The 19,548-nt window shown below is 41.8% G+C and overlaps 3 protein-coding genes and 2 long non-coding RNA genes across 5 annotated transcripts in view; 2 read left to right on the top strand and 3 right to left on the bottom strand.

Annotated features, from left to right (window-relative positions):
- Positions 1 to 19,548, top strand: part of LOC147842925 (uncharacterized) — a 959,952-nt gene that overhangs the window by 155,789 nt on the left and 784,615 nt on the right. The gene's annotated exons all lie outside the window — the stretch shown is intronic.
- si:ch211-225k7.4 overlaps positions 1 to 19,548 on the bottom strand; it is a 494,418-nt gene that overhangs the window by 350,509 nt on the left and 124,361 nt on the right.
- si:ch211-63p21.8 overlaps positions 1 to 19,548 on the top strand; it is a 120,733-nt gene that overhangs the window by 3,233 nt on the left and 97,952 nt on the right. The window contains exons 2-5 of the mRNA XM_087260268.1: positions 1,762 to 2,234; positions 9,201 to 10,143; positions 12,141 to 12,311; positions 13,981 to 14,927. Coding sequence (XP_087116394.1) covers positions 1,762 to 2,234; positions 9,201 to 10,143; positions 12,141 to 12,311; positions 13,981 to 14,500 — 2,107 coding nt within the window. The 3' untranslated portion in view covers positions 14,501 to 14,927. The remainder of the gene's footprint in view (positions 1 to 1,761; positions 2,235 to 9,200; positions 10,144 to 12,140; positions 12,312 to 13,980; positions 14,928 to 19,548) is intronic.
- si:dkey-88n24.3 overlaps positions 1 to 19,548 on the bottom strand; it is a 285,177-nt gene that overhangs the window by 173,294 nt on the left and 92,335 nt on the right.
- LOC147842939 (uncharacterized) lies at positions 16,038 to 19,508 on the bottom strand. Its single transcript, XM_087260237.1, has 2 exons — positions 18,620 to 19,508; positions 16,038 to 18,538 (listed from the first exon to the last, which is right to left on the bottom strand). The coding sequence occupies exons 1-2, from the start codon at positions 19,065 to 19,067 to the stop codon at positions 16,170 to 16,172; spliced, it is 2,817 nt and encodes a 938-aa protein (XP_087116363.1). The 5' UTR covers positions 19,068 to 19,508; the 3' UTR covers positions 16,038 to 16,169.

Genomic DNA, 19,548 nt, shown 5'->3' with positions numbered 1-19,548 from the left:
TTTAGGGCGGAGCTATTAGTTCTTTAGGGCGGAGCTATCAGTTATTTAGGGCGATGCTATCAGTTCGTTATGGCAGGGCTTTCAGTTCTTAAGGGCCGAGCTATAAGTTCTTTGAAGCAAACTATTAGTAATTTAGGGTTGAGCTATCAGTCCTTTAAGGCAGAGCTATCAGTCCTTTAGGGGGAAGCTATTCGTTTTTTAGGCTGAAGCTTTCAGTTTAGTTTTTTAGGGCGGAGCTATCCGTTCTTTAGGGCAGAGCTATCAGTCCGTTAGGGCGGAGCTATCAGTCCTTTAGGGCGGAGCGATCAGTTCTTTAGAGTTGAGCTATCAGTCCTTTAGGGCAGAGCCATCAGTCTTTTAGGGCGGAGCGATCAGTTCGTTAGAGTGGAGCGATCAGTTCTTTAGAGTGGAGCTATCAGTCCTTTAGGGCGGAGTTTTCAGTCCTTTAGGGCTGAGCTATCAGTTTTTAGGATGGAGCTATCAGTTCTTTAGAGTGGAGCTATCAGTCCTTTAGGGCGGAGTTTTCAGTTCTTTAGGGCTGAGCTATCAGTTTTTAGGATGGAGCTATCAGTTCTTTAGAGCGGACTATCAGTAATTTAGGATGGAGCTATTAGTTCTTTAGGGTGGAGTTATCAGTAATTCTGGCATAGCTATCAGTTTTTAAGGGTGGAGCTATTAGTTCTTTAGGGTGGAGCTATCAGTTCTTTAGGGTGGAGCTATCAGTCCTTTAGAGCGGACTATCAGTAATTTAGGAAGGAGCTATTAGTTCTTTAGGGTGGAGCTATCAGTTAAATCTGGCATAGCTATCAATTTTTAAGGGTGGAGCTATTAGTTCTTTAGGGTGGAGCTATCAGTTCTTTAGAGCGGACTATCAGTAATTTAGGATTGAGCTATTAGTTCTTTAGGGTGGAGCTATCAGTTAATTCTGGCGTAGCTATTAGTTTTTAGGGTGGAGCTATTAGTTCTTTAGGGTGGAGCTGTCAGTTCTTAAGGGCAGAGCTATCAGTGAATTGGTGGTGCTGTAAGTTCTTTAGGGCGGAGCTATCAGTTTTTTAGGGCAGATGTATCAGTTCGTTACGTCGGAGCTATCAGTACTTAAGGGTGGAGCTATCAGTTTGTTACGGTGGAGCTATCAGTTCTTAAGGGTGGAGCTATTATTTCAATCAGGTCAATCTTCTTCCTTTTTGTCGTCAACACCCATCCTCCAAGGATTTAATGAGTTCCCAAAGATAAAATGCACCATACAGTTTTAGGACTGTTTCAATTGCATGTACGTCACGATATGAGAAAAAAATGACAATCTTAAGGACAGACTCCACTTCTTTATGGCAACTTTAAGACCAACATACTGATGCTAAAATCTAAAAAACTCTGTTTTGATTTCAAGAGGACTTGAAGTTGAAAAAATGTGTAAAAGCTGACAGCTGTGTCAGCAAATTCACAAGCCTTTGGATTTAATTGTATCCATGCATCACTCATTTTTGTAATGTTTTATTTATTTTATTGAGTTTTAATGACCCCTGCATTGTTCTCTAAACTTGTACAGTCTTCATTATAATCATATATTTTTTCTAGAGTTGGAGTCATTTTAGAATAAGTCACCAAACTTTAAGATAAAAACGAAAAAAAAACATTGTTTAGTTTTTTTCTGCTGTTAAATTGGAGCCTGGGTCTATTTAACAGAGGATTTAAAATAAAAGATTGAATTGATGTTGACCTTGATCAGTGTGGAGAAATGGTCTTCTGTAACACTCTGCACAGGTATCGCAGGCAGAGTTATGCAAGTGAGATCCATCAAACTCTATTGGAGATGAAGATGGCGGACGTTCTCACAGATCTGACCCTCAGCACTGAGGATGGGATGAGCGTTCGTGTTCATTGGCTTGTCCTGGCCGCGGTGAGCTCCATCATCCAGGAGAAAGATGAAGATGTGAAGGAGATCTCGTTGAGTCCTGAGGTGTGCAGGTCTGGTTTGGTTGCAGTGGTGGAGTTCGCCTACACTGGAGGCATCAGTAATCTGAATATAGACAACATGATGCAGATTCAGACGGCAGCGGAGAGTCTGGGAGCTCCGAGAGTCCTGGAGCTGCTCAAAGCAGAGAATAAAGGAGATGAAGTGAGGAAGAGCTCAGCTGAAGAGCAGATGACGGTCGGCCTGCAGTGCATGAAGGATTTTTGGGATAAGAGATTGAGGTGTGATGTGAAGCTGATTGCTGAAGGAACTGTTTTCTACGGTAAGATATTATGAGAATTATTTTAAATCCATTCATCATTTAAAGGGCCATGAAACCCCCTCGATTCAGCAGGGTGTTTTCACACCTGTACTTTGGAAAAAGTCAGAAAAGTGGGCGTGTCCAGCTCTGTTTAGGGGGGAGTGTCAGAGGAAGAAAAGAGGCGTGGTATGGGAGTGTCTATTTGGGCTGAATTTCAGCTGAATTTCAGAGTCTAAACACACAACCACAGCGGACAATGTGACTGTGTTTACATGGACATCTGTAGTCGAATTATTTGCCAAATTATTAAATGGTGGACTTTAACTGCAGTTTGGCTCTTTCATTCAGGGAATTCATTCATGCCCCTCGCGACAAACGAGATATTTGATTCGAGGAACAGCTTTAAGCTTTAATAGCTTTAAGCTCTAATTTTTCATGCAATGTTTGATACCGCACGGCGAATCAGAGAAAAAAAAACTCAGCATTTCCTGGAAACTTACATGCACTCGGCAGGTAGTGTCAGAAAGCCACGTGTGTTATTCCGGTCACAAAATCCAACAAGAGGTTATAGTTTGGTTGTAACTGTTAGTGCTAACTTTTTTACACTTGTTGCAATAGTTTGTTTGATACGAATAAAATACGAACTGAATAAACAAAGAGCACTGGTCGCTCACTTACCAAATCTGTAGAGACAGGACAATCACCAGCAACTAGAGCCGCGTCTTTATGAAGAGGAGACTACAAGCGAATCCGGATCTCAGCGTTTGCAGATGAGAACAGCTCTCAGGTAAACAATGTTCCTCCTTAGACACGTAAGTTATTGTTGTCGAGCGTCGCGTACACTGTTAATCCACGCGTGAGTCTGAGCTCTCACAGAGAAAAAATGAAAACAAAACTTCACTGCAGCAAACTATAAAAGCAACCATTCACACTTGTTTTGCCAACACAACGTGGCGTCTCTGTCGTCTAAACACTGTGACAGTAATGAATATTAATGAAGTTGCACAATAGAGCGCGCTGATTGGTTTGAACCAAGCCTTACTCATGCATTAATGCATCACACTGTAAGACGTAATAAGACACACTCTGGCACAGACGCCCAGTCTGCACGCTGGAATACACGCTATTATGTCATGGCCGTGACGCAGCTTCCAAAATTTGTTTCAAACAGGAAGTACGAATTTGCTTGAAATAACGCAAAAACAACCAATTTACACTTTTTAGTGAAATATAGGTGTCCTAATAGTGTTTTTAGCAGTGTGGGACACATATACGACTGTCAACAGCTCAAAAAATGTGTTTTGGTGTTTCGTGACCCTTTAAAATACTCATTTTAAAAATATGAATATTAATTTGAACTTTAGTTTAAGCAGGAAAACCAAATATGTCATTTGCTAGGCTAGTCGGTAGCACTTTATTTTGATGGTTCATTTGAGTATTAGTAGACTGTCTGCTTAATATCTGTTGATACTGCTCCTTCAACAGACATTAAGCTAACTATAAGAAGTACATGTCATTTTACACTAACCCTAACCTCAGCCTATCAGTCTACTTATAATCTAATGAGAATTAGTTTGGCATGTAGATGCAATGTAACTTAAACTCAACAAACAGACCATCAAAATGAGTGTGACCAGCTTTTCTTGTATTTATTGAGCTTTAGAGAAAAATAATTGTTTAAAAGACAAAAAAGGCACACAAAAAAAAGGTGGACAAAAATAATCATGATGACTTGACCCAATTTATTTCAATTTCAACAATGCATTTTTCTGATTTAAATGCTTTGAAAGCACATTATGATTTTGCCAAGTACGATGTGATCCTGGATTAGCATCTGTGTTGATCCTAGACCATCATTTTTGTTTGAAAATGCAATCCATACCTATTCCCTACCTCTAAATCCAACCATAACTGTAGATTATTCCCAAAATCAGAGGGGAATACACTGCAAAAAAATGCTTTTCTTACTTAGATTTTTTTTTTTTGTCTTGTTTCGAGCCCAAATATCTAAAAATTCTCAAATCAAGAAGAATTTACTAGACAAGCAAAACATATTGTCTTGTTTTGAGAAATAATATGCTAATAATAAGTGATTTTTTCCTTAAAAGAAGCAAAATAATCTGCCAATGGGGTCAGCAAAATAATTTTACGTCAAAAAAAAATTTTTTTTTGCTACATTTTGCTTCTTTTAAGGAAAAACTCACTTATTATTAGCATATTATTTCTCAAAACAAGACCATATGCTTTGCTTGTCTAAAAAATTCTTCCTGATTTGAGAATTTTTAGATATTGGACTCAAAATAAGACAAAAAATCTATGTAAGGAAAGCATTTTTCGCAGTGTAATAGTTGGATAACAGTCATGTAGAAGTGCATAAGCCTAAACTTAACATAAATGGTAATAATATCCCTTAATTCTGATTGGCTGATAGAAATGTTGTTTCGGGATCAACATAAATGTTAATTCAGGAGCATGTCCTGCTTGGAGAAATAAAGTTGGTGTGCTTTAAAATATTGAATTTGACCAGGAGAAGCAGATGAGTTTATTTTAGTTTATTTTTATTTCCTTTTTTAAAGGAAAATGAAGATGTAGGTTACACAGGGCATTGTAATTACAGAGCTCCTCTAATTTAAAAAAAGCAAGAAAAAAGAAATACCCCCACTGCTAGTTCTGAAAGAAATCAAGTCTCAGCCAAGTAAAATGTACCGCAAAAGTAACGTAACACATAGAACGTAACTAAGGGTGCTTTCACACCTGTGAATCGATTCAGTTGTTCCGAAACAGAGATTAAAATTGTTACATTGTTGCTCTTTGCTCTTGGAGCGGTTCGCTTTCACACTGCAAAGTTTCTAATCGGACCAAAAGAGCTAAAACAAGTCACGTGCGAGTAAACTCTCCTCACATTGTTCAGAGTGTCAGGGTTTATTTTGCAGAGTCCCGCTCAGCTGTCAGGAGAGGTGGTGGTTTGGTGGTGATTGACAGGGTGCGCGCATGACGTGTCTGAGGAGAGATGCGGTGGGGAGGGGTGAGAAGGGTGCGCTACGATGCCTATTTGAGGACCGGGAGGGAGACGCGAGATTACCGGGAGATCATCACTCGTTTGCGGGCATCCGGAGACTCGCGAAACTTCCCGCCCTACTCATAATTCTCTCTTCATATAGCCGTATGCCTATTACATATCCATAAAACATATAACCGCGCTCGGATCGGATCGCTTTCTCACTGCTATCGAACCGCTCCAGGGTACGCTTCAATCGAGCCGAGACCACCTCATTCAGGCGATCTTGGAGCGATTACTTTGGCACGGAACAGAGCGCGATTGCCCTGTTCACATATGCCAATCGAACCGCGCTAACTGGGCAATCGAGACACGTTCCGAAACAAAAGTGTAGGTGTGAAAACACCCTAAGTAATGCCACGAGTTACGTTTTTCATTCATTCGTTCATTTTCTTTTTGCCTTAGTCCCTTTATTATTATAGGGTCGCCACAGCGGAATGAACCACCAACTTATCCAGCATATGTTTTATGCAGCGGATGCCCTTCCAGCCACAACCCAGGAGTGGGAAACACCCATACACTATTGCATTCACACACAGCCACTACAGCCACTTTAACTAATTCAATTCCTCTATAGCGCATGTGTTTGGACCGTGGGGGAAACCGGAGCACCTGGAGGAAACCCACACCAACACGAGGAGAACATGCAAACTCCACACAGTAGCAGCAACTGACCTAGCCACGACCCCCCGCATCCAACATCTCTTCCCCTCCTCGTCTACACTTTTGTCCTCGCAACCCCCCTCCCCTGCTCTTCGATATCTTCCGCGCAACACCCGCTCCCACGCTCTTTCGTTTCGTCCTTGACACCTATCAACCACACCCCTCCCTTCCCCGCTCTTCATTTTTGTTCACGCACCCCCAAACCATCCTACCCCCTCTTCACTTTTGTCCGCATGCCTCGTCCCTCACCCCTCACCGCCTTCTACACTTTCATCCATGAAATGTTGACAGAGGGCTCTGTGGCAGCCAGCGGCACCCCTGGCGATACCCACTGCACCACCGTGTCACCCATTGAGGAGCAACTCAATATTGTAATGCTTTACTTTCAAAAGTACCTTTTCCCAACACTAGCTATTTTCCATCTACCTATTTTATGTGGATTTTCGATCATTGCATAAAAAATGCACTATGGAAACACCAAGATGCGCAAAAATGCAAAAAATGCGCATGAAAAAAAAACAATGGGCACAACTGAGTAGGATAAACTTTTTATTTGATTAGAAAACACGTGATAGCCTAAGATAAATCTTTGTTTCTTACCTTCAAAATGATGAAAAAATTTATTATATAGCCTATGAGTTGCGTGTTATCCCCAAAATAACCAATTTGAATCTTTTTTAGGTATTTTTCTAGCTACACTAACGCCTTGAAATGTGCTAAATAACTTTTAAAGACTACGACATTTAGCTTTTTCCTAACACTGATGTTGGTTGCGTAATGAAGCGTGATGACTCGGTTTATGTGGATTTCACTGGGCCTATATTTATTTGCCGGTTATACGAATCTGACCGTGGGTTAGCTTGCATGGGCATCTTTACCTAAAACTTTAAATATTTATAGGACTATTATTTGAATTAAAACAGAAAGAAATAAGGAGAATAACATATGATTTAAAGCACTCGTTTGGCGCTGAAGCCATGTCTGCATTAATGAACAGTATTGTTGCATAACCTTCAATAACAAAATCAGTAATAGCGAAACTGTGCACATTATTAATACTATAAAAAGTACATTATTATTTAGTTGCTTTAAGTCAGTAACTCAGGCAGTAATGCAAAGTAATAATAAATGTGAATAAAAGGAACAAGAGGGACCAAAATCAGTTACCAGGTCTAGTGCCCCCCATGGGATTAAAATGCCCCCTCCGTTATGGCATCCTGGCGCCGGGCCTGCCTCCAGAACTGTCTTGAGCATCTGTCTGCACTCCCAAAGAGTATCTCACTCCTCCAAAAGCCACCGCACATTCTATGTCTTTTGTCTTTTGAGGTAATTGATTATATAAGAGAAAGACTCATGCAGCTTCTCCTACCTCAGCCAATTCAGTTTTTCTTTCTGATATTTGGCGCCAGTTTATCAGGAAGTGATAATTTTGTTCTCTTTTATGCCTAGTTCAGACTGCGTGATTTTAGCCACGATTTTGGCTCGTCGACAGGTTTTGAGAAATCGCCGACAAATGCCTGAAATCACAGGCAAATCGCTGCTCGTGCACGTGAGTGACAATCACACAGTATGAACGATCAAAGACGCGATCTGAGAGAATCACAGATGAGTCGCCGATGCCTGTGAGATATTTGGCGTGCTGAATATCTGGAGCTGTCGGCGATTCAAATCATGCCGTGTGAATTGAGTTTTGACTGAAAATAACATCAGCGATCGCCTACAGCCAATGAGAGAGCAGCATTCACTTGTGTGTGTGTGTGTGTACCTGCTGCAGGCCAGCGGGAGGCTGGAAGAGAAGTTAAAAGCGATCTTTTTTCGGTTTATTTGGACGAAATGGAGGAAAAACTAGTGGAGGTTTGACAGGACTCAGGAGCAACCGTGTCTGTTTGACGTTTCATACTGAAAGAAATTAGTTTATTATCAACGTTGAGGAGAAATGGCTAATTCCCTTTAAACCCATATTTTGAAGGATGTTGTAAGCTGGAATTCATTGACGTCCGTAGTATATTTGTTCCTACTATGGACATCAATGGTTACAAGTTTCCAACATTCTTCAAAATATCTTCTTTTGTGGTCAACCAGGGTGTCCGCGGGGTCCTAAAAAGTATTAAAAATTGATAAACCATGATTATTCTTCAGATTATATAATCGTACAACCAAAATCTATAGTCGTTGCATCTATAATTGTTATGCAGTTCAACACATGTGAATGTGTCTGAATGTAGAAGAAGAATACTTTAGCATTGCACTGATTTTGTTGTGCTTTGAAATACAACATTTAAATGTTTGTAAAAACAAAAGCCACAATGTACAATGCCGGGATGTTATGTAGTTTTAAAATAAAATATATCAACATTTTAATGTAGAGAAATACAACGTGGGTATCTTAAAGGGTACATGGTTTACCCCTTTTTTAAGATTAAATATTAATATGATGGTTCTTCTGAGTGTGCCAGTTTAGGTTCAGTTTAAAACACAATTCAATGTTTTTTTTTTATTATAATGTGTTAAAGAGTGTCATGTTGGGGACATGTACACAGGTCTCTGTTTTAGGGGTGTGTTGCTCCACATGAAAATTTGTTTCGACTTCCTGCCCAACATAACAAAGGGGCGGAGCCAAGAGCCAATGAGAGAGCAGCTTTCACTTGTGTGTGTGTGTGTGTACCTGCTGCAGGCCAGCGGGAGGTTAAAAGCGATCATTTTTGGTTTATTTGGACCCACAAAATGGAGGAAAAAGTAGTGGAGGTTTGACAGGACTCAGAAGCACCGTGTCTGTTTGACGTTTCATACAGAAAGAAATTAGTTTATTACCAACGTTGAGGAGAAATGGCTAATTCCCTTTAAACCCAGGTGAGCAAACATGTACATGTTCTACCCCATTAAAGGCTTCTTTCTCATTATGTAGTTAATAACAAAAGATATACGACGTGTTTTTGGCTGTGAGACGTAGTTTGGACGAAGTTGTCTGCGATTCTCCCTATAGTAAAGTCATGCAATGTGAATGTCCCTGTCGCCGATCCATCTTGCAGTGTAAACAAAGCAGCGACGAAACGCTAGCCCAGATAGTCATGCAGTGTGAAAACATCTGTGACAAGACTAGTTTAAAAATCATGCAGTCTGAACTCGGCATTACTCGTTGTATGGACAGAAATGCAGCATTATTTGCAAAAATGTTATGCATGTTTTTCACCTACATTTAATTTGTCATATTTGGATGGAAACATAGCTACTGTCTGTAATACTTTCAATCCTTCACTTTCCTGAAGCTCACAGGGCGCTCCTGTCAGCCAGCAGTGAATACTTCAGAGGGATGTTCACCAGCGGGATGAAGGAGAGTCGTGAGGAGTCTGTGTCTCTACTATCAGCCGGAGCCGCTGAGCTGGAGATCCTCCTCAAATGCTGTTACAGCGGTGCTCTGGAGCTCAGCTGGAGCTGTGTGTTTGAGCTGACCTGCACCTCTCTGCAGTTCCAGTTCCAGCCTGCTGTCTCGCTCTGCCTTCAGTTTCTGCAGCAAGAAATGGACGTACACAACTGCCTTGATGTTGCGTCATTCGCTGAAGCCTACGGGATGGTGGACATAATGGAGATGGCTGATGATTTTGTCTTGAGGCACTTTCAGGAGATTTCAGCCACCCCAAAGTTCCAGGACCTGCCAGCCGATAAGCTCCTGCAGTTCCTCCGCTGTGATGCTTTGTCTGTACCGTCAGAACTGGCTGTTTTTCGAGCGGTTGTGTCTTGGATTGAGACTGATCCTGCTGAGCGTCTGCCACAGGCTGAGCAGCTCATGAAAGCAGTGCGTTTCCCATTCATGACCTTCAGAGAATTTCGGGAAGTCCGAGCAGTTAACCTGACCATGGAGTGTAGCGGGGAATACGACGTTGAACTCTATAAATCAGCGCTGAAAGAGTTTGGCGTTTCTGATCATGTAGCACAGCAACGTGTTCGTTACCCAAAAGACGCTCTGGTTTTGGTTGGCGGTGATGAACTGGATGCTGATAATGGTCGAAGGCGGCCCAGTAAGCAGCTCTGGTTTGTGAACTCTCTGCGGAGCGGGACTGGGCTCGTGAAGCAGATGGAGTGGAGACTGCTGGGGGAAATGCCAGATCAGGCCAGATTCAGACACGGCGTTGGGGTCCTTAATGGACAACTGTATATCGCTGGAGGATGCTACTTCTACTCAAAGGCTGACATCATGAAGTCTGTGTACAGGTAATGCACTGGATACACCAACTTACAATAAATGCCGTTAATAAATACTGATGTTTCACTCTGTTCATCTTTAGAACACAAATGAAAGTCATTTAGATGTAATCTGAGGGCTCCCTGAATCACTATACTGAAGTGAAGTGAGCCTTTGTCAAGTGTGGTTTTACCCATACTTTGGTGCTCTGCTTTTAACACATCCTAGTGCACACCCACATTTTGTATTAATAATGTTGAACAATAATGTGTCACAATAAAGAATTTCTATAATTAATCATCTAAACCAGGGTTTTTCAAAGTCTAAGACAGTGGGCCTCCCTTTTGACACAACTTATCCACTGGCGCCCCCCTCCTCCCAAACACGCACGCACACACACACACACACACACACACACAAAAAGTTCTGGAGGTTTTCCCGCTACCTCATCATGCTTGGTTTCAAGGTGTCGCCGAAGTTTAGCGGGTCTCATGCTGTCATTAGCCAAAATATCTTGACAAACCACACATAAAGGTCGTGGTTCATCAGCTGGTCCTGTCCACATAAATCCTAAACTCAAATACTGATCATCATATCGTCGTCTTTTGGGTTTAAGCCCTGAACTTGAAGGCTTTGAATCGGGGGGGTCTCAGAAACCGATCCATTGTATTAGCAGGCATATACCTGTATTGGCGGACTTGCCAAACAGAAGCGAATTCACAGCTATGGCCTTCTGGGTAAAAAAGGTTTTCTTATTTTTGACGTATTATTTTTTTAGCTTTGTTTATTTAAAATGTTTAAATATAATAAAAAATACATATAATAATTAAAGTTAATAATTATATTTTTATTATATAATATTTTTTCCCGCGCCTCCCCTGACATGCTCTGGCGCCCCCCAGGGGAGGCGCGCCTCACACTTTGAAAACCCCTGATCTAAACAATATATAATATAGTTATTAGATGATTATCTTAACTGATTATAAACTACTATATTTTACTATATTGGAAAATTAAGCAAATACACACCATTAAATCGATTGAGTAAAATATTAATCTAAAAATATTTTATGACATATAAAATGTATTATTGCTAGGGGTGTAACGATACACTCAGCTCACGATACGATGTGTATCACGATATAATGTTCACGATTCGATATGTATCACGATATTTGGAATAAAAATTTTAAATTAAACTGAAATGCAAATTTTACCAAGTAAACTATTTTTTTTATGTATTCCTTTTGTTTCAACTTGTTAAACTAAACCTTCTTTAAGAAAGTAAATTAAACAGGCCTGTATCTGGAAAATAAAACAATTTAAAAACTTCTTAAAAATACTATTGAAATGACAGAGACAAAATTAAGGAACAATTTAAGTAAAGGTGCAAAAAAATAAGCTTTCTATTCTATTGAATTTAACAGTAAGAGCTTAAGGCTTTGCTTGGTCACCTGCGTTTTTTGTGTGTGCAAAAAAAATCCACATTTCCAGGTATTTAATTCGTATTTAATTAAATTGTTTTGCATGTTCGCGTGGGTTTCCTTCTGGTTTCCTTCACAAGGCCAAACACATGCTATAGGTGAATTGGGTAGGCCAATTGGGAGTTGGGTAACCCAGTAATGTGTTGCAGCTTTGAGGGCATCCACTGTGTAAAACATATGCTGGATAAGTTGGCGATTCCCAGATTAATAAAGGGACTAAGCCGAAAAAAAAAAATAATGACATGATTGCATATATAAATGGGTTGTTTTTGTTCCAGTCACATCCATTAAATGTTTAATATCTCTTAAATAGGTGCTGCTTACATAATTTTACCATCTGTACACCAATATAGGTAGTGAATGTGCGTGTCCTTGGGTGGGGCTGTGTCGGTGGTGTGGCAACAATGCCAGGGCTGATTTTTAGTCCCAGTCCGCTGCTGGTTTAAATTCTAGTTAATGATGATCTCTCTACTCTCAGTGTGTATTTGTTCAACTGTTCTCTCACTTATTTTTTTATTTACATTTCACTGGCACATCAACAGGTACGACCCTGTGCGAGAACAGTGGGAAAAGCTGTCAGATCTTCTGGAGCTCAGGAGTAACTTCACACTGGTGGTGAATGGAGAAAACCTGTACGCAGTCGGAGGAGACAAAGAAATCAACACAAACCTGGACAGCGTGGAGAAATACTCACCAGAGACGAATTCCTGGAGGTAGGTGGAAAACCTCAATAGCATTAAAGAGCAAGTGAATGATTTCTTAAAGATTCCTGAGTAATGATTAACCTTGTTCTGGCTGTTCCTTGAGAAAATACATACAGTGTACAGAAGCAATGAACTGACTGACACCTAGTGGCCCTTTAGCATACATTACAACCATAGATATATACATTAGATGTCGCCTGGCCTATTGTTGTCTACTGGGCGGAATGCGTCAATAGCGCCGCCATCTTGCTACAGGGTAGCGCTCCTTTGAAATGAATGCGGGACCAAGGTACAGTGGAGGACTGTGGCCAGAAATATACACAAAGCCAGAGATATACACATATACACATATATCTATGATCGGGAGTTTTCCTGGATGTTAGTATGTAATTTTTTTTCTAATTACGAACATTATAATTTTACATCACTTTTCTTCATTGATGGATCAGTGACCGCACGTGCATTCCTGACAAAAAGCTTGTGTTTGTGTGTATAGAAATGTACTATTCACCCTCCCTGTTAAATTTGATCTAATCATGTCCTGAAACACAGCTCCTCTCCTGCTTTCACTTCTCATACTGATGGAGGGAGCGATTCGTTTGTGAATGAATTCACCAAACGACTCTTTTACTAACGTTAGCCGACAATAGTACAGGTTTCTGGCAGCGCAGCATCTCGTTGTCATATTTCTTTTGCATTGTTTGCTGATTTTATTCTACAAAACTAACATAAGCCGAGTGTTTAGTGCGAGTTGGAGTTGCAGTAAGTGACTGTTATCATCAATAACGTTACCTGATTAGCACAAAAGTTCAGTACATACAAAAACAGAAAAAACTTAATATTACCTATGAAATGTTCTGCCTTTGCCCTGCTGAAAAATCCAGCTTAAACCAGCCTAGGCTGGTTGGCTGGTTTTAGCTGGTCAACCAGGCTGGTTTTAGAGGGGTTTTGGCCACTTCCAGGCTGGTTTCCAGCCATTTCCAGCCTGGTCTTAGCTGGTCAGGCTGGAAAATGACCAGCTAAATCCAGCTAAAACCAGCTTGACCAGCCTAGCCAGGCTGGGAGCCCAGCCAAAACCAGCTATGTCCAGCTTAAACCAGGCTGGTCAAGCTGGTTTTAGCTGGATTTAGCTGGTCATTTTCCAGCCTGACCAGCTAAAACCAGGCTGGAAATGGCTGGAAACCAGCCTGGAAGTGGCCAAAACCCCTCTAAAACCAGCCTGGTCGACCAGCTAAAACCAGCCAACGAGCCTAGGCTGGTTTAAGCTGGATTTTTTTAGCAGGGTGTGCTTTGTTTTCCTTGTGTTTGCTCGTTACATCACCCGTAGACAGCGCTAAAGTCCCGCCTCTTCACGTAATAACACTGTCTTGACTAGTGCGGTTGAATGACATTTGTCCTGGGAGCACTGTGCCAATGTGGCGGCGCTATTGACGCATGCTCAGGGTCCCTATGCGATATCTAGTGTATATATCTATGCAATACAACATTTTTTTTAAATTAAAGGATGGAGAATTCATTTATTTGTCAAACATTGTCTCTTACAAATTATTTCTTCCCACCAATAAATTAATAAAACAAATAAAAACAGCCACTAACATAACCAGTCAACCTCAATTTGAACAGTACACAAGGGTTAATAAAAGCTACTCAGCATAGATTTTTCCATCCTCTCCATCAGCTTCACTCATCCTCTAGATCAAGCCTTAAGCGGTCATGCTGCCACCGTCTGCGGAGGCGAAATCTTCATCTCTGGTGGTTTTAATTGCAAATACGAATGCTTGGTGTCCATGTCTGCCTACCATCCTTTAAGAGGAACCACATATCTCTCGGATATGATCCACGATCGGGCCCAGCACTGCATGGAGAGCCTGAGGAACCGAATATATGTGGCCGGCGGAGTGTGCAACCTTCGGAAATTCTACACCAATCAGCTATCCTGTGAAGTATACGACCTCGTGCATGATGTCTGGACTGGATTCACTGCTTTGCCTGTGCCTCATGTTGGCGCTGCCTCTGCAGTTCTGGAGGAACGGCTGTATATTTTGGGTGGATACTGTCAGGAGGAATACAGTGAAGCCAGACTCGCACACAGATATGACCCTGTGACGCACAGATGGGACAGCATGGGGAAAATGCCAGGTCCTGTCACGGATGTACGTGCATGTCTCCTACATCTGCCTGAACACATCAGAAAATAATACAATTGAGGAGTATGTGCTTGTTAGGGTTGTCCGGACTGATCCTAAAGTATCGATATGGGCAAAATTGTCAATCCTTTTTCTTAATAAGTGATCGCTGAATTAAGAATAACTTGATAGCGCCGCAGGGTATATAAATATTTACTTCAATAGGAAAATGCATTAGAATTATAATATTCTGCTGTATCTCCACTAATGGGTCAGTGTTTGCTCACAGACACACACAGTTGTTTACATGGTTTAGAACAGGGGTGTCAAACTCAGTTCCTGGAGGGCCGCAGCTCTGCACTGTTTAGTTTCAACCCTACTCAACACACTTGCCTGTAGGTTTCAGACAAGCCTGAAAGACAGATGTGTTTAATTAGAGTTTGAACTAAACCTGTCCTGGTTTAGAGGGAAACTCCATAGGCTTAATGTATATTATACAGTAAAAACCGCTTATGATATGACCTTACCCCAAAATCCAACCCTTACAGAGGAACCTGTGGCAAAATACCTGTAAACCACCTTAATAGAGTACAACTAAGTCATACCCATGTCATTATTCAACTTTTTGTCCCTGTAAACCACATTTATATGTACAAACATACACAAACACCCAGCACAATAATAATAATAATAATAATAATTCCTTAAATTTATATAGCACTTTTCTGGGCACTCAAAGCGCTTTTACAAAATGCGGGGGAAATCTCCTCATCCACCACCAGTGTGCAGCATCCACCTGGATGACGCGACAGCAGCAATTTTGCACCAGACCACACAGCAGCTGATTGGTGGAGAGGAGACAGAGCGAAGAAGCCAATTATGATATGGGGATGCTTAAGAGGTCATGATGGACAGAGGCTAGTGGGCAGAATTGGTCAGGATGCCAGGGTGAAACCCCTACTCTTTTCAAAGGACTTCCTGGGATTTTTAATGACCACAGAGTGTCGGGACCTCGGTTTAAAGTCTCATCTGAAAGACCGCGCTTACTGAGCAGTATAGAGTCCCCGTCACTATACTGCAGCATTAGGACCTACACAGGCTGCATGTTGAGCGCCCTCTGCTGGCCTCACTAACACCACTTTCGGCAGCAACCTAGCTTTCCCATGTGGTCTCCCATCCAGGTACTGACCGAGCGCAGCCCTGCTTAGCTTCAGTGGGCGACCGTGTGAGAGTTGCAGAGAGCTAGCACAGGTTTAAAACTTGAGCATGGGGCTGCAGTCATCATGACTGAACAAAAGAGATGCATAATATGGAGTTATTTTACTAAAGATAAGAATCTCGAAACTTCATGTGACACAAAACAATATGTTACTGATCAATAACAAGCTCAAATGGAGAGTCTAAACCTGATAGTCATTTTTCTTAAAAATATGAAGAAATGGTTTGTGCAATGTGTATATATATATATATATATATATATATATATATATATATATATATATATATATATATATATTTACATTTACATTTACATTTAGTCATTTAGCAGACGCTTTTATCCAAAGCGACTTACAAATGAGGACAAGGAAGCAATTTACACAACCAAGAGCAACAATGAATAAGTACTAAAGGCAAGTTTCAGGTCTGTAAAGTCTAAGAAGGGAAGTGTTAGTAGTTTTTTTTTTTTTTTTTTTTTTTTTTTTTTTACAATTAGTGTGATATTCAAAGAGGCAATTGCAGCTTAGGAAGTGAAGTGGAGACTAAATAGTTGAGTTTTTAGTCGTTTCTTGAAAATAGCGAGTGACTCTGCTGTTCTGATGCAGTTAGGGAGTTCATTCCACCAACTGGGCAGATTGAGCGTGAGCGTTCGCGAAAGTGATTTTTTCCCTCTTTGGGATGGAACCACGAGGCGACGTTCATTCACAGAACGCAAGTTTCTGGAGGGCACATAGATCTGCAGAAGTGAGTGCAGATAAGAAGGTGCTAGGCCAGAAGTCACTTTGTAGGCAAACATCAGAGTTTTGAATTTGATGCGAGCAGCAACTGGCAGCCAGTGCAAACGGACTAGCAGTGGAGTGACATGTGTTCGTTTAGGTTCATTGAAGACAACTCGTGCTGCTGCATTCTGGAGCAGTTGAAGAGGCTTGATAGAGTTAGCTGGAAGCCCAGCTAGTAGAGAGTTGCAGTAATCCAGTTTGGAGAGAACAAGAGCTTGAACAAGGAGTTGAGCTGCATGTTCAGATAAGAAGGGTCGGATCTTTCTGATGTTATAGAGTGCAAATCTGCACGATCGAGCAGTTCTAGAAATGTGGTCAGAGAAGTTTAGTTGGTCATCAATCGTTACTCCAAGGCTTTTCACCATTTTGGATGCAGTAATGGTTGCCCCATCCATCTGGATTGAAAAGTTATGGTGTAGAGTCGGGTTGGCAGAAACTACAAGCATTTCCGTTTTTGCGAGGTTCAGCTGAAGATGATGATCTTTCATCCAGTGTGAAATATCCAACAGGCAGGCTGAGATACGAGCTGGAACCGAGGGATCATCAGGATGAAAAGAGAGGTATAGCTGGGTGTCATCAGCATAGCAGTGGTAGGAGAATCCATGTCTCTGGATGACTGGTCCTAGAGATGATGTGTAGATGGAGAAGAGAAGTGGCCCAAGAACAGAGCCTTGAGGTACCCCAGTGTTTAGATGCTGTAGGTTGGACACCTCTCCCCTCCAAGACACCCTGAATGACCTGTCAGAGAGGTAAGATCTAAACCATTGTATAACAGTGCCCGCAACGCCCAGTGACTCAAGCGTAGATAGCAGGATCTGGTGGTTGACAGTGTCAAAAGCAGCTGACAAGTCCAGCAAAATGAGGACTGATGATTTAGAGTCTGCTTTAGCCAGTCTGAGATCCTCCACGACCGAGAGCAGGGCAGTCTCAGTTGAGTGGCCTTTCTTAAAGCCGGATTGCTTGTTGTCCATGAGATTGTTTTGAGTAAGAAAGTCCAGGACTTGATTGAACACTACTTTCTCCAGAATCTTGGCCATGAATGGAAGCAGGGATACTGGTCTGTAGTTTTTAAGTAGCGTATGGTCCAGGTTGGGTTTCTTTAGCAGTGGGGTTACCCTAGCCTGCTTAAATGTAGTGGGGAATAAACCAGAGTCAAGAGATGTGTTAATTATGTGAGTCAGTGTTGGTATGACTGCAGGAGAGATGGCTTGCAAGAGATGAGAGGGAATGGGATCGAGTGGACAGGTGGTTGCATGGCTAGATAGCACAAGTTTGGACACCTCAGACTCAGAGAGCTGAGAAAAAGCGGTGAGCGTGTGTGGTGTTGGTGTTGTATCTTGCGTGTTTGTTGTAGGTGCAGCAAATTGAGCACTGATTTTTGCAGTTTTGGTGCAGAAGAATGTAGCAAAGTCATCAGTAGTAAGTGTGGAGGATGCGGGTGGAGGAGGAGGATAGAGGAGGGAGGAAAATGTTTTAAAAAGTAGGCGAGGATTAGTGGCATTGTTGATTTTCAGACGGTAATACGTCTGCTTTGCAGAAGTAACCTCAGCTGAGAAAGAGGACAGAAGAGTTTGGTATGTTAAGAGATGTGCAGGATTTTTAGTTTTCCGCCAAATTCTCTCTGCAGCCCGAAGTTTTGAGCGATGCTCACGGAGAGCATCCGAGAGCCAGGGTGCAGGAGGACTGGCACGGGCTGGCCTGGATGCAAGAGGACATAATCGGTCTAGACATGATGCTAGTGTGGAGCAGAGTGTATTAGTGGCACTGTTCGAATCAAGTGCAGTGAGTTTGCGAGATGGAGGAAGAGAGTCTGAAACAATGGTGGATAGTCTATTGGGTGAGAGAGATCGTAGGTTTCTGCGAAAGGTAACCAGTGTTGGAGTGTGTGGCGGCTCAGGAGTAATGTGGATGTTGAGAGACAGAAGGAAATGATCAGATATTTGTAGTGGAGTTACTATTGTTTGATCAGTGAAGCAGTGTCGTGTGTAAATAAGGTCTAGCTGATTACCTGATTTGTGGGTAGCAGAAGTAGGTGCTCTTTTTAGGTCAAAAGAGGCAAGCAGAGTCTGAAAGTCTGCAGCTTGCGGTTTGTCAACGTAAATGTTGAAGTCACCTAGCACCAATAAGGGAGTGGCAAAATTAGAAAAAGATGAGAGAAGAACATCCAGTTCATCTAGGAAGTGACCTAATTTACCTGGTGGGCGGTAGATGACAACCACATTTATGTAGAAGGGGTGGATAATGGTGACTGCATGGAATTCAAAGGAGCTGATTGTTGGCAGGGACGGTATCAGAGTAAATTTCCATTCTTTGGAAATTAGTAGTCCAGTCCCACCCCCTCTCCCTGTCTGACGAGGAGTGTGGGAAAAAGAGAAATTAGCAGAAAGAGTAGCATGTGTAGCAGTGTCCTCCGGCCTCAACCAGGTCTCAGTTAGAGCCATGAGATTATAGTCAGAATATGTAGCTATGGAGGTAATAAAATCAGCCTTGTTAACAGCTGATTGACAATTCCAGAGGCCCACGGAGAGAGAGAGTTGTGAAATAGTAGATACATGTATTGAACGAAGGTTGTGAGGATTACGCCTGCAGCGTACCTCCCGTGTTTTGCGAGTGTTAGTAACAACAGGAATTAGAAAACACATAATAAAAGTGCACTGACAACAAAAAAAATATATATAAGTGTAAAGTAAAACAACAAAGTAAAGTACTCAAGTGCTTTGTCGGTGTCTTTGCTCGGTGGAGTCGCGCAGGTAGAGTCGATGGTCTTTACCCTCGTCGGTCTTCACACGAGGCGGTCTTCACACGAGGCTGCCGCGACCGCTGCCGCGGTGAACTAGTTGTTTATATAACCCCTAAAGCACTAGCTGATTGAATTCAGCTGGACACGCCTCGAGAGTCGAAACAAGGGCCGAAACTGAGGCGGACGACGCGAACCGCGTCTGCGTTCGCTACACAAGCTCTTATAGTAACCAAGGAAACAGTGGCTAAACAACTTCTAGTATTATACACAACTGAAAGCAAGTTTAAATGTCCTACAACTTTACACAAACAGCTGGAAACAGCTGGAAACAAGTCCTCAAACCATACACAACAACTGAAACAAATCTTAAATGTACTTACAGG

The sequence above is a fragment of the Danio rerio genome, chromosome 7 (assembly GCF_052040795.2).
Source record: "Danio rerio strain M-AB ecotype USA chromosome 7, GRCz13ab, whole genome shotgun sequence".
NCBI lineage: Eukaryota > Metazoa > Chordata > Actinopteri > Cypriniformes > Danionidae > Danio > Danio rerio.
The sequence above is the reverse complement of the archived record's forward strand: the minus strand, read 5'-3'. Positions and strand labels throughout refer to the sequence as shown.

What these genes read in the sequence shown, in the direction of transcription:
- LOC147842939 (XM_087260237.1), bottom strand. Translation starts at nt 19,067, where the DNA reads ATGTGTTTTCTAATTCCTGTTGTTACTAACACTCGCAAAACACGGGAG. An exon ending in TGTCATCTACCGCCCACCAG is followed by an intron (nt 18,539 to 18,619) that starts GTAAATTAGGTC and finishes TATTGGTGCTAG; the next exon opens with GTGACTTCAACATTTACGTT.